The following is an 18,270-nucleotide window of genomic DNA, read 5'->3' on the forward strand; positions in this document are numbered from 1 at the left end:
AAAAATAGAAAAAAGGTAAAAAAAAATTTTAAAGGCTTGGTTTAAAAAATAAAAAAGGAGTCAGATATAGAAAATGTGGAATTTGTGATGTCAATGAGTCATTTGGGTAAAAATACTAAGTATAGACCTGGAATATAGGGGAGGAATTCAGGAAGAAAGAAAAAGCTGAAGACAAGCTTCTGAGCTCCTGTGCTCCAAATGAGTGAATGGGCCCTGTCAGACACACAGAAACAGTTCAACAGGGACAGGAGGTTTCAACATTATCACTATGGTATTAATCAGACATTTTTTATACCCTGATGGAATTTTAGTATTTTATAAAAGGATTACAGTTGTCCCTCTCTATACTGCGGTTCACAGCCTCACTGTATCGGGGGATTTTAAAAAATTATATTTATTTATCGCGGATTTTTCACTATGTCGCGGGGTTTTGCAGTACTGTATACGTATGTTGTTAAAGTTACGTAGGTTTAAGAGTGTAGAATAAATGTAAGGTTCCTACTTTGTGTGTGGGGGGGTCTAGAACATAATACCCGTGATAAGTGAAGGAATAGTGTATTATTATTATTACTGCTAATAATAAGAAGCAATAACAAATACCACAGCATATAATCCATGGAGTGCTTACCATAGTATCAGTTACTATATGAATTTCTCTCAATATCATTCTATAGATAATATATATATCAATAACATAGACATATAGGATTGGGGAATTAAGTAACTTGTTCAAGGTCACATAGTAATTTTAAGACAGTAGAGTTGAATGATTGAAGAGTATAAACCATGGATCCATGGATCCTGGCCTCATCTTGTTGTATGACCTTAGTAAAGTTATTTAGTGTCCTTGGGTCCTTTTAGATGATCCTTTGTGTATAACATAAAGGTAATAACAGTATTTACCACAGAGAATTATCCTGAGGCTGAAATTATACAAAATGTATAAAATACAGAAAAATGTTACAGAATTACTAGCTGTTATTGACTTTACTTCCCACTAGGCTATAAAGTTCATAATGGCAGGGTTTTTATTAATGTCTGTTTTATTTGAACAATGCCTACCACAAAACAAGGTACTTAATAAATCTTCATTGGATGAATGGATTTGTTGATTGAATGAAGTAGTGGGACCAGGATTTGAGCACAGATACTGTGAATCCAGAGTAAAGACTCTCTCTCTCTTAGGATACAAAGATTGAAAATATGGTTCCAGAGAGCTGAAGTCACAAGTGTAGACTGGAGATGTGTAACAAAACCTAAATCAGAATCTTGAGCAACACCTACATTTTTAAGGACTAGGATGAAAAAATAGATAAATGAGATTAGAAAAATATAGAAAGGGTTGCGATAAGGATCTAGGGTGTCCCAGATAAGAAAAAGCTAAAGGAGTTCATTACCAGCATTACAAAAAATGTCAGAGGGAGTTTAAAAAGAATAGATAAAACATATAAATAATAAAATGGCAATAACTACATACCTATCAATAATCACTTTTATTGTAGACAGAGTAAATGCTCCAATCAAAAGACTGAATGGATAAGAAAACTAGTCCCATATATATGCTCTCTATAAGAGACCTGCTTCACACAAAGATAGAAAAAGATATTTCATGCAAATGAAAAAAAGAGAAAGAAAAAAAAAAAAAAAGAGGGGGTGTCCTGGCTGGTGTGGCTCAGTGGATTGAGTGCTGCTGGCCTTTGGACCGAAAGGTTGTTGGTTCGATTCCCAGTCAGGGCACATGCCTGGATTGCCAGATCCCCAGCTGGGAGTGTGCCAGGGGCAACCAATAGGACGTTTTTCTCATACATCATTTGCCTCCCTCTTTTTCTCCCTCGCCCTCTCTCTAAAAATAAATAATAACATTTTTTTAAAAAAGAAAAAATAAGAAAAAGCTGGGTTACCAATACCTAATATCAGACAAAACAGACTTTAAAGCAAAAGCTATAATAAGAGACAAAGAAGCAATCCCACTTCTGGTTATTTAACTGAAGAAACGCAAAACACTGAATTGAAAAGATACATTCATCCCTATATTCATCGTAGCATTATTTACAATAGCCAAGATATGTAAGCAGTCTAAGTGTAAGATATGGTATCCAATCGAAGACGAATGGATAAGGAAGATGTGATACTCAGCCATAAATAAGTATGAAACCTTGCCATCTGCGACATCATGGATGGATTTAAAAGGGTATTATGCTAAGTGAAATAAGTCAGACACAGAAGGACAAATACCATACAATTTCACTTATATGTGGAATCTAAAAAATAAAATAAATAAAACAGAAACGAACTCAGAGGTACAGAGAACGTTTTGATGACTGTCAGATGGAAAGGGGGGGTTGGGGGAAATGGGTGGAAAAGGAGAAAGAATTAAGATATACAAATTGCCAGTTATAAAAAGTCATAGGGATATAAAATACAGCATAGTCAATAATATTGTAATAACTATGCATGGTGTCAAATGGACATTAGACTTACTGGGGTGATCACTTTGTAAGTTATATAAATATCTAATCACTACATGGTACATCTAAAATAATATAATACTGTGTGTTAACTATAATACATGAAAATAATTTTTAAATGTATCTGGGGTAATTATTCTTTTCTATTTTTTAATATTATAGTTTTTCCAAATAGTAAATTTTTAACTCTAAAAATGATTTTATTTAAAGTGTCATTAATGATCATAAAAAAAACTTAAAATACTACAGAAAGGTAGAAAATGGCAAATAAACGTCTCTATTCATAATTCCCAGAAACTAGCTAATGGTTTATGTGTATTTTATTTAGCCAGTCCCTTATTGGTTACTTCAGTCTATTATTCCTGGTCCTTTGCTATTAAAATTAAGTTGTAATAAACACCCTTACACATATGTTTATTTGACTACTGAGTATTATAAATTCTTAAGTCTCTGCTGTTCGGACAAGTAAGAAGTGATAACTTTGTATTACCTTACTAGAAAAATTGAGGATCTTTTCATATGTATATTACCTACTTTTCTCTTTTTCTTTGATCTGTGAATTTATGTTCTTTAGCAGTTTTTCACAGATTGTTTTTCCTTTTCTTTTTGATTTACAGGAACTGTTTTACTTCGAACAAAAGAAATTAATTTTAGTTTCCTGTGCATTAGAAATAGTCTAATAGCTTATCGTCGTCGTCGGCAGCTGTCCGTCTCGAGAGACGATGGTGTAGCTTCTTAAGAGTCTATCTGCACCGCCGAGAATGGCTGTGCAGTCCAACTCGGGAGTGACACAGTATCTGTTTCCTCCCGTGTTGAATCGACATCTTGTGATGACGCTGGAGTGTCCTCTCCAGTGAAGCTGAAGCTACAGAGCCTGGGCAGGGTGATATGGAGGGTCTGCTGTTGCCCATGCAGCAGACCCATAATAGCTTATAGCTACGTTCATTTTAACATCTTTTTACCATATTCTGATCCAAATTGAGTTTTTAAAAATCTCAGTATTATGAATATACAACTTTCTTTGGAGTATTTAAAGATCATTAACTAGAGGTAATTACATTACTGTTAATAAGGTCTCTGTTATTTGATAAATAAAAGGTAGCTGATGCAGATAAACCAAAATAATTTCTATTATCACAGAATAAAAGAAAAGCAATACTTGAATATGGGTGTGGCCAATGTGTCAAGAAGCCATCAGGCAGAATCCCAAAGGGAACCCCAGGCTCTCTATTCTTTCTCCTAGCCAGTCCTATGGACACCTAGTCTCAGCATCCCCTCTCTTCCCTGAAGAAAGACCAGATGCCATCTAGAGCATGTCCATACTCTAAATATAAATCCCAGTGAAAGGAGTACAGAAGAACTTTCAAAGGATATCTGGTTATTATACAGGCTATCTGAAGAGAAATGGAAGATTAACAAGGCTTTGTATCAAGTACAAAGCAAAGAAGATAATTTGCCTGAAAGAACTGGCCAGAGCCATTTCATTATAAACATTTTTTCTTCATAGAATGTATAACATTAAAATTAACTTTACTTTTATCTTAAATATACAAAGCTGCAAGATTATAATTTATATAACTCATTACATGACACAGAAACAGAAAAAAACTGAAATAGCATCTCATTTCCAAAAGAAGTCAAAACATTCTTTTAGCTATATTTTAAAGTAGACCAATCACAAAAACTTCATTGTCAGATATCTGTTCAACATAACACCACTTGCCTGTGTTAAGATGTAACTCCTTTGCGCCTCTTCTATGTCAACTAAGCTGGCATTAATATAATCATTTTCAGCATTTTGCAGTTTAACACGACTGTGATCATCTGTAAAAGAGAATGATAAGCCATAACTGTCACTTCAACTTGTCATTAATGTTTTAGGTATTTATAAAACGAAAGAAAAAGAGAACATTAAAGATTCCACAAAAACGCTACTAGAACTGGTAAATGAATTCAGTAAAGTAGCAAGATACAAAATAAATACTCAAAAATTGACTGCATTTTTACATACCAATAATAAATTATCAGAAAGGGAAACTAAGCAAATAATCCCATTTCTAAATACATCAAATAATTATGAGTAAATTTAACCAGGAAGGTAAAAGACCTGTACTTAAAAAATTATAAGACATTGAAGAAACTGAAGAAGATACAACAAATGAATGCATATACAATGCTCATGAATAGGAAGAATTAACAGCATTAAAACATCCATATCACCTAATGCAATCAATAGATTCAGCACTATTCCTATCAAAATATTAATGATGTATTTCACAGAACTAGAACAAATAATCCACAAATTTATATGGAAACACAAAAGACCATGAATAACCACAATAATCTTGAAAAAAAAAATTGGAGGTATTATGCTACCTGGTATCAAACTATACTACAATGCAATAGTAATCAAAACAGCATGGTACTAGCATAAAAACAGACATATATTATAGATTAATGGGAACAGAATAGAGAGCCCAGAAATAAATCCACAACTATATGATCAATTAATATTTGACAAAGGAGGCAAGAAGGTACAATGGAGTTAAGACAGTCTATTCAATAAATGGTGTTGGGAAAATTGGACAGAAACATGCAAAAATAATGAAACTAGCCCACCTTCTTTCACCATATAATAAAGTCACAATGAAGTAAAGACTTAAGTGTTAAGACTTGAAACCATAGAACTTCTGGAAGAAATATAGGCAGTAAAATCTCAGACATTTCTCTTCAGAATATTTTTTCTGATATATCTTCTGGGGAAAGGGAAAAAAAAGAAAAAAAAATAAACAAATGGGACTACATCTAACTAAAAAGTTTTGCACAGAAAAGGAAACCATCAACAAAATGAAAAGAAAACCTACTCAATGGGAGAAGATATTCACCAATGACACATCTGATAAGGGTTGATATCCAAAGTTTGTAAAGAATTCATATTATTTAGCACCAAAAAAACCACACACACAGACACAAAAAAAAACAATCCAATTTAAAAAATGGGCAGAGGGCCTGAATGGACACTTGTCCCAAGAAGGTATCAAGGGCCATTAGACATATAAAAAGATGCTCAACATCATTAATTGTCAGAGAAATGGAAATTTAAAGCACAATGAGATATCACCTCACACCTGTCAGGATGGCTACCATCAATAAATCCATAAGCAACAAGTTAGGTAAAGATGTGGAGAAAAGGGATCCCTCATGCACCATTGTTGGGAATGCAGAATGGTATACTCACTATGAAAAAAAATACAAAGATTCATCAAAAAATTTAAAACAGAACTGCTTTATGACACAGTGATTCCAATTCAGGTTATATATCTGAAGAAACCCAAAACATTAATTTGAAAGACTATATACACCCCTATGGTCATTGCAGTGTTGTTTACAATAGCCAAGATATGGAAGCAGCTCAAGTGCCCATCAATAGATGAGCAGATAAAGAAGAAGTAATATATACATCAAGGTCTGTCCAGAAGGTATCCAGCCATGTAATACAAAAAAGAGACATCTACTGAAGAAGATACACGACACAAGAAACATTGTACATAGGACAGTGATGCCTCAGTTCCCATCAAAATAGGCACTTTGGGACCAAACACAGCTCTCCCAATCCCCATCAGTTGCCCAGTCATATTTTCCTCAATCTCATCAATGGTCTGAAATCTCTTTCCTTTTAAAGGTAACTTTAGTTTGGGGAAGAGCCAGAAGTCGCAGGGCACCAAATCTGGGCTGTAAGGGGGCTCAGTCAGCTGGGTGATTTGATGTTTCACAAAAAAACTGCACGAGACATGATGCATGAATGGGCACGTTGTCGTGATGAAGCTGCCAATCACCAGTGGCCCATAGCTGTGGCCTTCTGAATCATCTCAGTAGTTTTCACAGAGGAATGTTCAAGCTTTAATGCAAAATCTGATGCAGATTCGTTGCTCTACTTGCTCAGTCATTTTGAATGCACGGCCACACAGTACACGTGCTCACTCAATGGCGTCTACTGCCCTCACTGACTAGTACAGTGAAGTCATCATTGTTACAGTCCACTCTCCTTGGTTAAGTGACATCGATGTCACATGAACCATTCTCGTTATATTAAAAATGGCTTGACTTTTTCCAGACAAACCTAGTATATACAATTCAATATTATATGGCCATAACAAAAAGAATGAAATCTTATAACTTGCAATAGCATGATGGACCTAGAGCAGTGATTTTTAACTGGTGTGCTGTAAGAATTTTTAAAACATGCAATACCTGATTATTTAGTCAGGGGCACTGGTCTCTTTTCCCTTAGACAGTCAAATATAAAAATGACAAGAGCCAACACAACTGCCATCCAGTGTAAATGAATCAAAATTATACCTTTTTTATTTTGTCAGACTAGCAAAAAATGTATTTCTTGATGTGCCGCAGAATTTTAGTAATTAGTTTGCCATGAGAAGAAAAGGGTTGAAAATCGCTGATCCAGAGGGTATTATGTTAAATTAACTACATCACAGAAAGACTAATACTATATGATTTCACTTATATGTGGTATCTAAAGAACAAAATAAATGAACAAACAAAAAATAAACAGATTCATAGATATAGAGCACAGATTGATAGTTGCCAGAGTGGAGGGGGCTTTAGGGGGCTATGTGAAAAGGGTGAAGGGATTAAGAAGTAAAAATTGGAACTTCCAGCTAAGATGGAGGTTAGACAGACACGCTGTGTCTCCCTCAACAACTAAGAAGGAATACAACTACCTCAAAACTAGAGACAACCAGAAGTTCCAGAAAACCGAGCTGCATGGAAGTCCAACAAAGATACAAAGAAGAAATACTCATCCAGACAGGTATGGGGTCGTAGCTGGGGCGAAGAGGACACGGTGTGGTGGTGACAACAGCAGGCCAGGAAAATCGCAGTCAAATGATTTTAAAAGTAGGGAGGGACACATGGGGAGAGCTCCCAGCACCTGAGCAACCACACAGCTCACGGTTCTAGTGCTGGGGAAAATAAAGCCTCATTGCTTCTGACTGTGCAAACCAGTGGGGGTTGGGGCAGAGGAGGAAACTGCTGGTCTCTCAGTAGAGTTCAATTGTTAAAAGGGCCCCATGGTCCTAGAATGTCTGCAGACCCAACCACTCTGGGAATCACAGCCAGGGCAACAGCTAGAGAGGCTCCAATTCCACAGGAGAAGTGCCTGGAAAAGGGGTGAGTGCTGAGCAAGCAGCATTGTTCCCTCTCGGACCCCTCTCCCACATACAATGCCACACGTGGTGAAATAGCCACCCACACTGAGGATACCTAAGGCTCTGCCCCTTACAATGTAACAAGTGCAACAGCTCTACCTAAGACAGAGAGGCTAAGAAACACAGGACCCTGTCAAGATAAGGAGACAGAGAAGTATGGCCCAAAAGAGGGAACGGATCAAGTTCCCAGTGGGAGAACTAAGCGATGAGGAGATAGCCAACCTAACAAACGTAGAGTTCAAAGCACTGATTATACAGACGCTCACAGGCTTGACAGCTATGCTTAAGTATGGCAAATGCATAAGGGAAGAAGTGAATGCTATGCTAAATAAAACAAAAGAAAATCCACACGAAACCAGTGGGGAAGGGAAGGAAACCGAGGTTCAAATCAATGATTTGGAACATAAAGAAGAATAAAACAGCCAACCAGTACAGAATGAGGAAACAAGAATTGTAAAAAATGAGGAGAGGCTTAGGAACCTCTGGGACAACTTTAAACAAGCCAACATCTGAATCATAACGGTGCCAGAAGGAAAAGAAGAGCAAGAAATTGAAATCTTATGTAAAAAAATAATGAAGGAAAACTTCCCAAATTTGGTGAAGGAAATAGACATACAAGTCCAAGAAGCACAGAGAGTCCCAAATACGCTAGACCCAAAGAGGACCACACCAAGAAACATCATCATTAAAATGTCAACGATGAAAGATAAATAATCTTAAAAGCAGCAAGAAAAAAAGCAGAATTACCTACAAAAGGGTGCCTATAAGACTATCAGCTGTTTTTCAAAAGAAATTATGCAGGCAAGAAGGGACTGGCAAGAAGTATTCAATGTGATGAAAAGCAAAGACCTACAACCAAGATTATTCTATCCAGCAAAGCTATTATTTAGAATGGAAAGGCAGATAAAGTGCTTCCCAGAGAAGGTAAAGCTAAAAGAGTTCATCATCACCAAGCCATTACTATATGAAATGTTAAAGGGACTGATTTAAGAAAAAGATCAAAACTATGAACAATAAAATGACAACAAACTCACAACTATCAACAACAGAATCTAAAAAATAAAAATCCAGCTAAGTGAACCAGAATAGGAACAGAATCATAAGTATGTAGATCATCTGGAGAGTTATCAGCTGGGAGGAGGGAGGGGGGAAAATAGGGAAACGGTGCGGTGAACAAGAAGCATAATTGGTTGGTACAAAGTAGACGGGGAAGTTAAGAATAATATAAGTAAAGGTGAAGCCAAAGATCTTATATGGATGACCCATGGACATGAACTAAGGGGGGTGGGATTGCTGGAGGGAAGGGGGTTACTGGGGCGAGGGGAGCAAAGGGGAAAAAATTGGGATTACTGAAACAACATAATCAATAAAATATACTTTTAAAAAAGAAGTAAAAATTGGTAGGGAGGGTGAGTGGGTGGGTGGAGGTGGAAGAGGGTATATGGGGATAAATGGTAATAGAAAAAGACAATAAAAAATGAGCTATTAAAAAAATACAAACTGATACCTACAACACAGTCATGGGGATGTAAAGTACAGCATAGGGAATACAGTCAATAACACTGTAAATAATTATGTATGGTGCCAGGTGGTACTGGAAATATGAGGGGGAACACTTAGTAAAGTATGTGACTGTCTAACTATTGTGTTGTATTGTTACAGAAACAGGGGAGTCCAAAAATCCCCAGAGTTTGCGGCGGCTGGGGGATGGGGAGAAGGAAGCATCTTTTTAGAATGCTTCCACATGCCTGAGGCTGGTGGCTGGTGTCCTTCTTATGCAAAATGTCTTTAATGCATCCAAAGCCTCAGGTAGATGGGAGGAGTCTTGAACTAGGGCACAGTATGGAAAAAGCACACAAAGCCTACTAAGGTTCTGTGAATGGTAAGAACTGTTTGCAACGCCCACTGCGTCACAGGACGCAGTCAGGGATACATAAGCAGCTGTGGACATTGTAGCTCTGGCTCTCTCGCTCTCGCTCTCTCACTCTCTCGTTCTCGCTCTCTCGCTCTCTTGCCCCCTCCATGCAGCTTGGTGAAGGGGCCTTCTTGTGGAATAAAGAAGCTAAGTTCTCCATGTGGCTTGGAGAAGGGGTCTCCAGGCTGCTTTAAGAGGCTCTCGCCATGCGGTTTTGAGAAGGAGAGGAGATCCATGCAGTTTGCAGGAAGAAGGCAGTTTGCAAGGAGTCTGAGAATCCAGGCGGTCCTGCATTGAGAGCTGGAGGGCACCACAGCACAGAAAGGACCTCCCCAATCAGAATTGTGTGATTGGCAGCTGCTGGTAAAGCTGAACTGTGTTTGGAAAGTAGGTGTTACAGAAACGGGGTGTTCCAAAAATCCCCGGAGTTTGTGGCTGGGGGATGGGGAGAAGGAAGCAGCTTTTAGAATGCCTCCACATGCCTGAGGCTGGTGACTAGTGTCTTTTATATGCAAAATGGCTTTAATGCATCCAAAGCCTCAGGTAGATGGGAGGATTCTTGAACCAGGGGACGGTATGGAAAAAGCACACAGAGCCTACGTGGGGTTCTGTGAATGGTCAGAACTGTTTGCAACGCCCACTGCGTCAGAGGACGCAGTCAGGGATATATAAGCAGCTGCAGACATTTTAGCTCTCTCTCTCTCTGGCGCTCTCTCTCTCTCTCTCTCTCTCTCTCTCTCGCTCGTTCTCTCTCTCTCTCTCTCTCTCTCTCTCTCTCTCTCTCTCTCTCTCGCTCTCTCGTGTACTCCCTCCACGTGGCTTGGTGAAGGGGTCTTCTCCATGTGGCTTGGAGAAGGGGTCTCCAGGCTGCTTTAAGAAGCTCTCGCCATGCGGTTTTGAGAAGGAGAGAAGATCCACGCGGTTTGCAGGAAGAAGGCAGTTTACAAGGAGGCTGAGAATCCAGGCGGTCCTGCATTGAGAGCTGGAGGGCACCACAGCACAGAAAGGACCACCCCAATCAGAATTGAGTGATTGGCAGCTGCTGGTAAAGCTGAACTGTGTTTGGAAAGTAGGGAAACGGTTTCTCTAACTTTTCTAAAACTAGCCTGGTTTGGTAGGGGGGAGGCAAGGATATGTGTTTGTGGGTGTTTTAAAGAACATAAGACTTAACAACAGAAATCCGCAAATAACTAAATCTATATAACTGTTAAATAAATTATTCTTTTTCTTTTCACTAAACTCTGGTATTGAGAGTTATAATTTTGGCGGTGGGCAATCGGACCCCTAACTAAAGAGCCCATGGGTTTGTTTTCAATTGGAGCAGCCCAGGGGTTCTGTAACAGTATATCTAAAACTAGTACAAAATAATTTTAGATGTGAACTGTAATTAAAAATAAATATTTAAAAATAATAAAGTGATATAAGAAACAAAGAATAAACAAATTACCACCACAGGAGAGTAGAGTCAAATTTCAAATTATTCCTTTTTTGTAAAGGAAGTACAAAAATGTAATTCTTCTGTTTGTTACTGTGGTGTTGGAAGAACTTTTGTTTGCTGACTATTATAACTAGAAAAATCATCCAAAATGTAAAACATTGTAAAAGAAATAAAGCATCTGCTTTCCTAAAAGTAAAAGGATCATTTAGGTTCTGGGTGCCTATGACTTGATAGGGGTACCTACCAAAATAAAGGGTAGAAGGGGGAATGGGCCTTAAATAGATGAGACTAGATTTCTACAGTAACTACATTTCATTTTCTTCATCCCTTAATAAACCTGCATTAAACTATTTTAGTCCCTACTTATCTGTTGGGAATATACTGAAAGTCCCCTAGTGGATGCCTGAAACTTTAGCTAGTACTGAACAATCTGTATATGATGTTTTGTCTACACATATCTATGATAAAGTTTAATTTCTACATTAGGCACAGTAAGAGATTAATGTGGGCAGGCATGGCTCAAAAGACTTTGATAGCTGTGTGGAGCCCGCCCTAGGTCTTAACCGCCTGGTTTTTTGTCTTTCATGCTTGCTATGAATCCCACCCTCCAGGGGATTTTAAAGATAGAATAGAAATACAAAGTGGCTTTTAAGGAAAAGGGAACCTACTCTGTTTTTCTCTGAATAGCCCCAAATTCTTGTCAGTAGAATGTGAAAGATGGAAGGATTAAGTAAGAGTGTTTTTGAACTTGTGTAAAATACCTGGGCGTTTCAACCCTGTATTGATATGCATTTCCCTTTGATATTACTCCCAGCCATTTGGTGAAGGGCTATGTGTTTTTCTTGTACATTTCCCCATGTAGAAAGTAGATAAAAACCCTGGCTAATAAACAAACAGGGGCGATTTTCCTCAGAAAAACCCCCTCCCTTCCTTCCTCAGATGGTGTCTTGAGTAGTTTCTTCATCCATTCCAATGAACCCAGATTCTCTCTCAGATTAACAATAATAACTAATAATAAAATAGAACAATTATAACTATATATTGTAATAAAAGTTATGTGAAAGTAGTGTCTTTTTGATAACCAGAGGGCTACTAAGAGACTAAAGGGTGGATAGCATCTATAGTATGAAGATATTGGACAGAGGGAGGAGTCTGTCCCAGGTGGAATGAAATAGGGAATTTCATCAAGCTACTTAAGAGGGCACACAATTTAGAACTTATGAATAGTGTATTTCTATTAATTGTCCATTTAATATTTTTGGACCAATCCTGACCATAAGTAACTGAAACCTCAAAGTGAAATCACAGAAAAGGGGGGACGACTGTATATTTAAATAATTTTTAGCACTCAACCATAAATGCTAAATATATCTAAATACAGTTGTAATATTCCAATTCTTTCAAAGACAACCAAAGTTGCTTCATTACTAAGTTGTGTTATAATATTTTTGTTGTATTTCTAGTTTTTAAAAGTAAAAAAATCTCACAGATTTAGAACTTATGCTAATTTAAATGTTGAGTACAAAGCTTTACATTGTATCATTTGAATGGGAAAAGAAAAGAAGCATGAAACAGGCATAAGAACAAAATTAACAATTTATAATCCTAACTATACAACTGTCAGAAGCATATAACTGAATTAGAAACTGAATACATATTTGATTTTTCACTCTGGAGGACACATTTTATTATAAACTGTTTCCAAAGAAATCTATACTAAACATCCATTCTCTTCCTACTTTTAAATTAAAAACAAAAAACAAAAAACTATTTACATTATATCCACATGAAAGAAAACATTAAATGATTTTAGTTTCACACATCAATTTATTTGAGACGTTTTTGCTGGACTGAACCCAAGACCTCTGTAAATATTACATGTCATTTGCCAACAGGAAAAACTAAAATCTTGTTATAGTAAATCACTTACACTAGTGTTCTCAGAAAGATGATGTCAGCAAGCACTTTTTTTAAACACTTTTTTTGAACAGTCACCCTTTAACTGTTGTATTACACGAGATAGTAAAAAGATCAGCTATCTAATTAATAAAAAATAAAGACCATGTATCTCCTAGATAACGTACATCAGGAAAAATGCATGCTTTTAGAATGTTACATGATCTCTAAAATTGAAGATCCACTAAAATATAACACCAGAGGAAAGCACTTTGTCATGTTGTAATCATAGAAAGAACACAAACCCCAAAGTTAGTTAATCATATCTATTGCACAACAACAAAAACAATTTGGCCAACAGATGCAAGAATCCATAAAAACTGGGAAGGTTCCTCTTGAGGGTGCTGGGAATTCGGTTATCCTGCATGTCACCATCTCAGAACCTTCGACAGCTTTGGAGGGAAAAAAAGCCTAGAGAAAGACTGTCAGTGGTCTTTAAGTACTGGACACCCTGACACAGGACTGTTATTTTCACTCTAGCTTTAGAATCTACACCAGGTATCACTCCAGTTCATTCAAAACACCAGAATCACATACCATTAAAGAACAGATCTATTCCTTGGAGCCTCAGGTGTCTGACCAATGGGGAGCAGGGGCCACATGAAAGGCACCCAGGGTCATGCAGAGCCTGTCCCCAGGCAGTGGCCCTGCTTCCCTCTAATATTTATATAGAGTCAGCAAAGGCAAAGCAACACTGAATTTTCTAGGGGAAAGTTTCTTTTAGAAAATATTGTTAGCAGAGAAGACAAAAAAGGATAATCCTTTGGAGAACTGTATGGCTATTTATAACTGTCCATAAATGTTAGCTAAGCCTGTATATTTTCTTCATGACTGATTAAAAACAAAACTTTGAAACACACTTACATCATTAGATATTTATTTTAATTATGTTTTATTAAGAAAATGAATAAAGACCTGGAACGCAGAGGCAAACAAACACAGAAGTCTGTCAGAATGAGGAGACAGAGAAGTATGGCCCAAAAGGGGGAATATATCAAGGTTCCAGTGGGAGAACTAAGCGACAAGGAAATAGCCAACCTAACAAACGAGGAGGTAGACAACCTAAGAGACGCAGAATTAAAAACGCTGCTGATAAAGATGCTCACAAGCTTGACAGATATGCTTGAGTATGGCAAACGCATAAAAGAAGTAGTGAAGGCTATGCTAAGTGAAATGAAGGAAAATCCACACAAAACCAATGGTGAAGGGAAGGAAACCGCGGTTCAAATCAAAGATTTGGAACATAAGAAAAAAACAGTCAACCAGTGCAGAATGAGGAAGCAAGAATTGAAAAAATTGAGAGAAACTTCCCAAATTTTGCGAAGGAGATGGACATACAGGTCCTGAAAGCACAGAGGGTCCCAGGCGAGCTGGACCCAGAGGGGACCACACCAGGATGCATCATGACTGAGATGCCAAAGGTGAAAGATAAAGAGAGAGCCCTGGGAGCAGGAAGAGAGAGGCAAAGAGTTGCCTACAGGGGGAACTTTATAGGACTATCAGCTGATTTCTTGGAAGACATTTTGCAGGCAGGAAGGGAATGGCAAGCAGTATTCAATGTGATGAAAGGCAACCTGCAACCAGGACTACTCTATCCAGGAAGGCTATCATTTGGAATGGGAAGGGCAGATGAAATGCTTTCCAGACAAGGTGAAGCTAAAGGAGTTCATCATCACCAAGCCATTATTATATGAAATGTCAAAGGGACTTACTTAAGAAAAAGAAGATCAAAACTATGAACACTAAAATGACAACAAACTCACAACTATTAACAACTGAATCTAAAAAATAAAAACAAAATCCAACTAAGCAAACCAGAATAGGAACAGAATCATAGGTGTGGGGATCATTTGGAAGGTTATCAGCTGGGAAGGGGAAGGGGGAAGGGGAGAAATGGGGATATGGTACAGGGACTAAGAAGCATTATTGGTTGGTACAAAATAGATAGGGGGATATTAAGAATAATATAGGAAAGGGTGAAGCTGAAGAAGTTATAGGCACGACCCATGGACATGAACTAACGGGGGTGGGGTACTGGGCAGAGGGCAGCAAAGGGGAAAAAATTAGAACTACTGTAACAACATAATCAATAAAATATACTTAAGAAAATTAATAAAAATAAAATTGCATGTAACGTTTTGATTCAGATGAGAATCTGTGTAGAGAAAAAGTGAGAGATTCTGATATTAAATATATCACTAAAATTATCTACAAAGATAGTAAGTATACATATTTGTGAAACCTTTTTCATGAGAAATTGTAACTTTATAAATTATATTTTCTAGCAAAGATAGCAAAAAGGAACAGTGCCTCTTCTCCAATTAAGAGTCACATAATGCATGGTTTAAAACATCTGTGAGATTGGACATGGTTGTCCTCTTACAACCTTGGAGTCAGATGTCTGCTTTCCCTGCCCCTTTACTATCAGTCAGCCCCAAATCTGTGAACTGTTTACTTGAAATCAAACTTTTGACTTCTGAATTAGAAAGAAAAAAAAAAACCCACAAAGTTACATTCTTTCTTCTCTCTCATTTTTTTTTTTCTGCCCAGGAACCTCTGAAATGAGATTATTAAAATGACAGAGTCCTATAATCTCTGGGCTATAAATAAGCCCCAAGGCCCACAGTATTTTATCGTTATTTAAGTATATTGTTACCTTCTTCTTTCCTATCTTTTAAAGGATCCAATAAAGGAAGAAAAATGAAGATAGTTCAAACCATATTGTGATACACCACAAGAGCAACAAACCACACTTCAAAGGAAATCCTGTTTCTCAACATCTAATAACACCAAGAGCATAACTATCAAGAACATATACTTAATTCTTGTCACTAAGTGTATGAAGAAATTCAAACCCAAACAGAACTGTACCTTATAAGTTGGATAAAAATTAAACATATTTCTGATGAAGATTCCCTCACCTCCTACCCTCAAACACATGTTTTCTGAGAAATGGTTTCATCTATCAAGAAATGACTAGCTCTAGCCATGGTCTGAGCTGACAAAAGAGATTTGCTTCCTCTTTCAATACTGTCATAATAAGCTTAAAACAAAACAAACAAAAACAAAACACCCCCCTCCTCCAGTTTCACCTAGTTTATCATTATTGTAAAGACATCTCCTTTTGCAAAGTCTACCATGTCAAATAGGATGGAGGACTCACATTCATCATAGCTACCCTCAACAGCTTACACCAAAGCAGAGCTCAAGACATAAAATGGGCAAAAAGAAGACCTAGGTTTGTATGACCTAAGAGATTACACACTGCCACACAGCATGGTGTCTCTTAGATACATCCAAGTTGGTTCCTTTACCATCCTTTCCACACACCCTAAGTAGTCCCTGGCACTGCCTTTCATGTTGTTCTTCACCTTGTGTATGATTTCCATCTTCATCTCTGTCACATAAACCTCACTTCCTTGAAGATTCAGCCTGTGACCTATTTTTTCTATATAGCTCCTTTGATGGAACCCCACTGTGATGGCCCGTTTTTATTTTAACCAACAATAAACAAGACTTTATTTGAAAATTTCCAAATCTGCCAGAAGCAGCACTTTCTAAGCCCTAAGCCTAACCCTCCTTAACAAGCATCAAGGGACAATGAGTTCTCCCTACCTCCCCCTACCCTCCACCAAGCTTGCACACCTATACCTCACCCATACCTCGGGCCATGCTAGAGAACTCCTGTGCCCCCTTCCTCTAGGAGGCTTTACAGCCCTGGGGCAAACAGCTGACATGGCAGCGCTCTGGCATCCCAGGAGATGATAGCAGCCAGAGTAGCCTGCAGAGACTGAGGAAAGATAATAAGGGAGGAGGCACCAAATAGGGTTCCCTAAAAAACCCCAACTTACTCCTTATACAAAAAAGTAGCTCCTGCATAGAAAAACCTGCTCCCCAAATAGTGCAAATACCCAAACAAAAGAAAAAAACCAGCAGCAAGAATGGGCTGGTTGGAATGGCAGAACTTTGGTTTAGAAAGGCTAGGAAGACAATAAGCTGTGATCCTCTTCCTTGTCCAGCTGCCCAGAGTCGGCTCACACACTGGCCTCAAGGGGCATTCTGTTAATAAGCAAAGCCAGGGGCCTTTGGTTCTGTAAGTCTCTATTACAATGTCAAAGCACAGTCTCCAGAGTCCTACATGGGCCTGACTCCAGGGGGCAGAGGCATCCACTGTGAACTAACGCATAAGGTAAGTACTGTACAGTAATAAGGCATTGGAGACCAAGCAACAAGGAATTCTGTCACACCATGTATGAAACTGAAGCTGGGGAGCAGAGAGTGACAGGAGTCACCTCTCACCCCACCCTTATCCTATGTGTCTGCAGCCTCAGATGATGGTCCCTTCCAGGCTGAGGAAGGGATGGCTTCACCACAGGGAAGAAAGGAAGGGATCGCTGAGCCATTAGTTAGGTCAGACAAATTCGTGATGGTCTGTCTTTATATTTAATACCTTCAAAATTCATATAGAATTTTCAGTCAACAAATATATTTTAGGAACCAGGCAACTCGGACATAAACATTGTATCTTTAAAACGTTTTACAATAAAAAAAAATATTGTTATAACTCCCAGTACTTTGTTGCACTGTGTTGTAGGAAGCTGACCAACTGAAGCCTGCTTGAGTAGGCCTAGTGAGATGAGCAGGCTTCGCTACATAGGTGAAGAAAAGGATAAATTCCAGCAGAAGGAGCACACATAAAGAAGAATAAAAGGAAATGGAAGATCACATAGTACTCGCAAATTCAGGAAGGCTGAATATCTGGGTAGATGAGCAAGGTTCCAAACATGTTGAGGCCAAATTCTGAAGGGCCTTGTGTGGTGTGCCAGAGGCACAGGCAGCCTCAGAGACAAGCACACTTGCTTTTCAAGAAAATAACTACTAGCGATATAGGGGACAGACTGAAATAAGGAGGAAGATGATACACTGATGCACTAACGGTTTAATCAAGAGGCAATGGGTACTGAACCAGGCAGTGGTAGTGAGAATGAAAAGTGTTACAAATGAAGCATTTCCCAGGCACAAGCAATCGTGGACTTGCTAATAAAGTATACGCATATGTTGTTTTGGAATCATCTAGTAGGTTGAACATTTTCCGATGACTTCAACCTCTTTCAATCCATCATGATTTCAGTTCCTAAACTTCATAAGACAATGTCAATTCTGCTTCCATACATCTCCAAGTTGAAAAGGGCCTCTTTAATCTAACCTCAAGAATCTCTGCAATGGAAAGAACACCTGGTAGTATCCTTACAAATTAGGTAAAAC

At 38.0% G+C, this 18,270-nt stretch overlaps 1 protein-coding gene across 4 annotated transcripts in view; it reads right to left on the reverse strand.

The window, feature by feature from the left end:
- The window catches only part of PTPN2 (protein tyrosine phosphatase non-receptor type 2), a 137,034-nt gene that overhangs the window by 51,970 nt on the left and 66,794 nt on the right, over window positions 1-18,270 (reverse strand). For all 4 annotated transcript variants that reach the window (XR_016512732.1, XM_090285852.1, XM_090285853.1 and 1 more), the window contains exon 3: window positions 4,192-4,292. Coding sequence is in view for 3 of the 4 variants with exons in the window: in XM_090285852.1 (XP_090141978.1) it covers window positions 4,192-4,292 (101 nt within the window). In the remaining variant the exon portion in view is untranslated. The remainder of the gene's footprint in view (window positions 1-4,191; window positions 4,293-18,270) is intronic.

The sequence above is a fragment of the Furipterus horrens genome, unplaced genomic scaffold (genome assembly GCF_987537825.1).
Source record: "Furipterus horrens unplaced genomic scaffold, mFurHor1.1.pri manual_scaffold_8, whole genome shotgun sequence".
NCBI lineage: Eukaryota > Metazoa > Chordata > Mammalia > Chiroptera > Furipteridae > Furipterus > Furipterus horrens.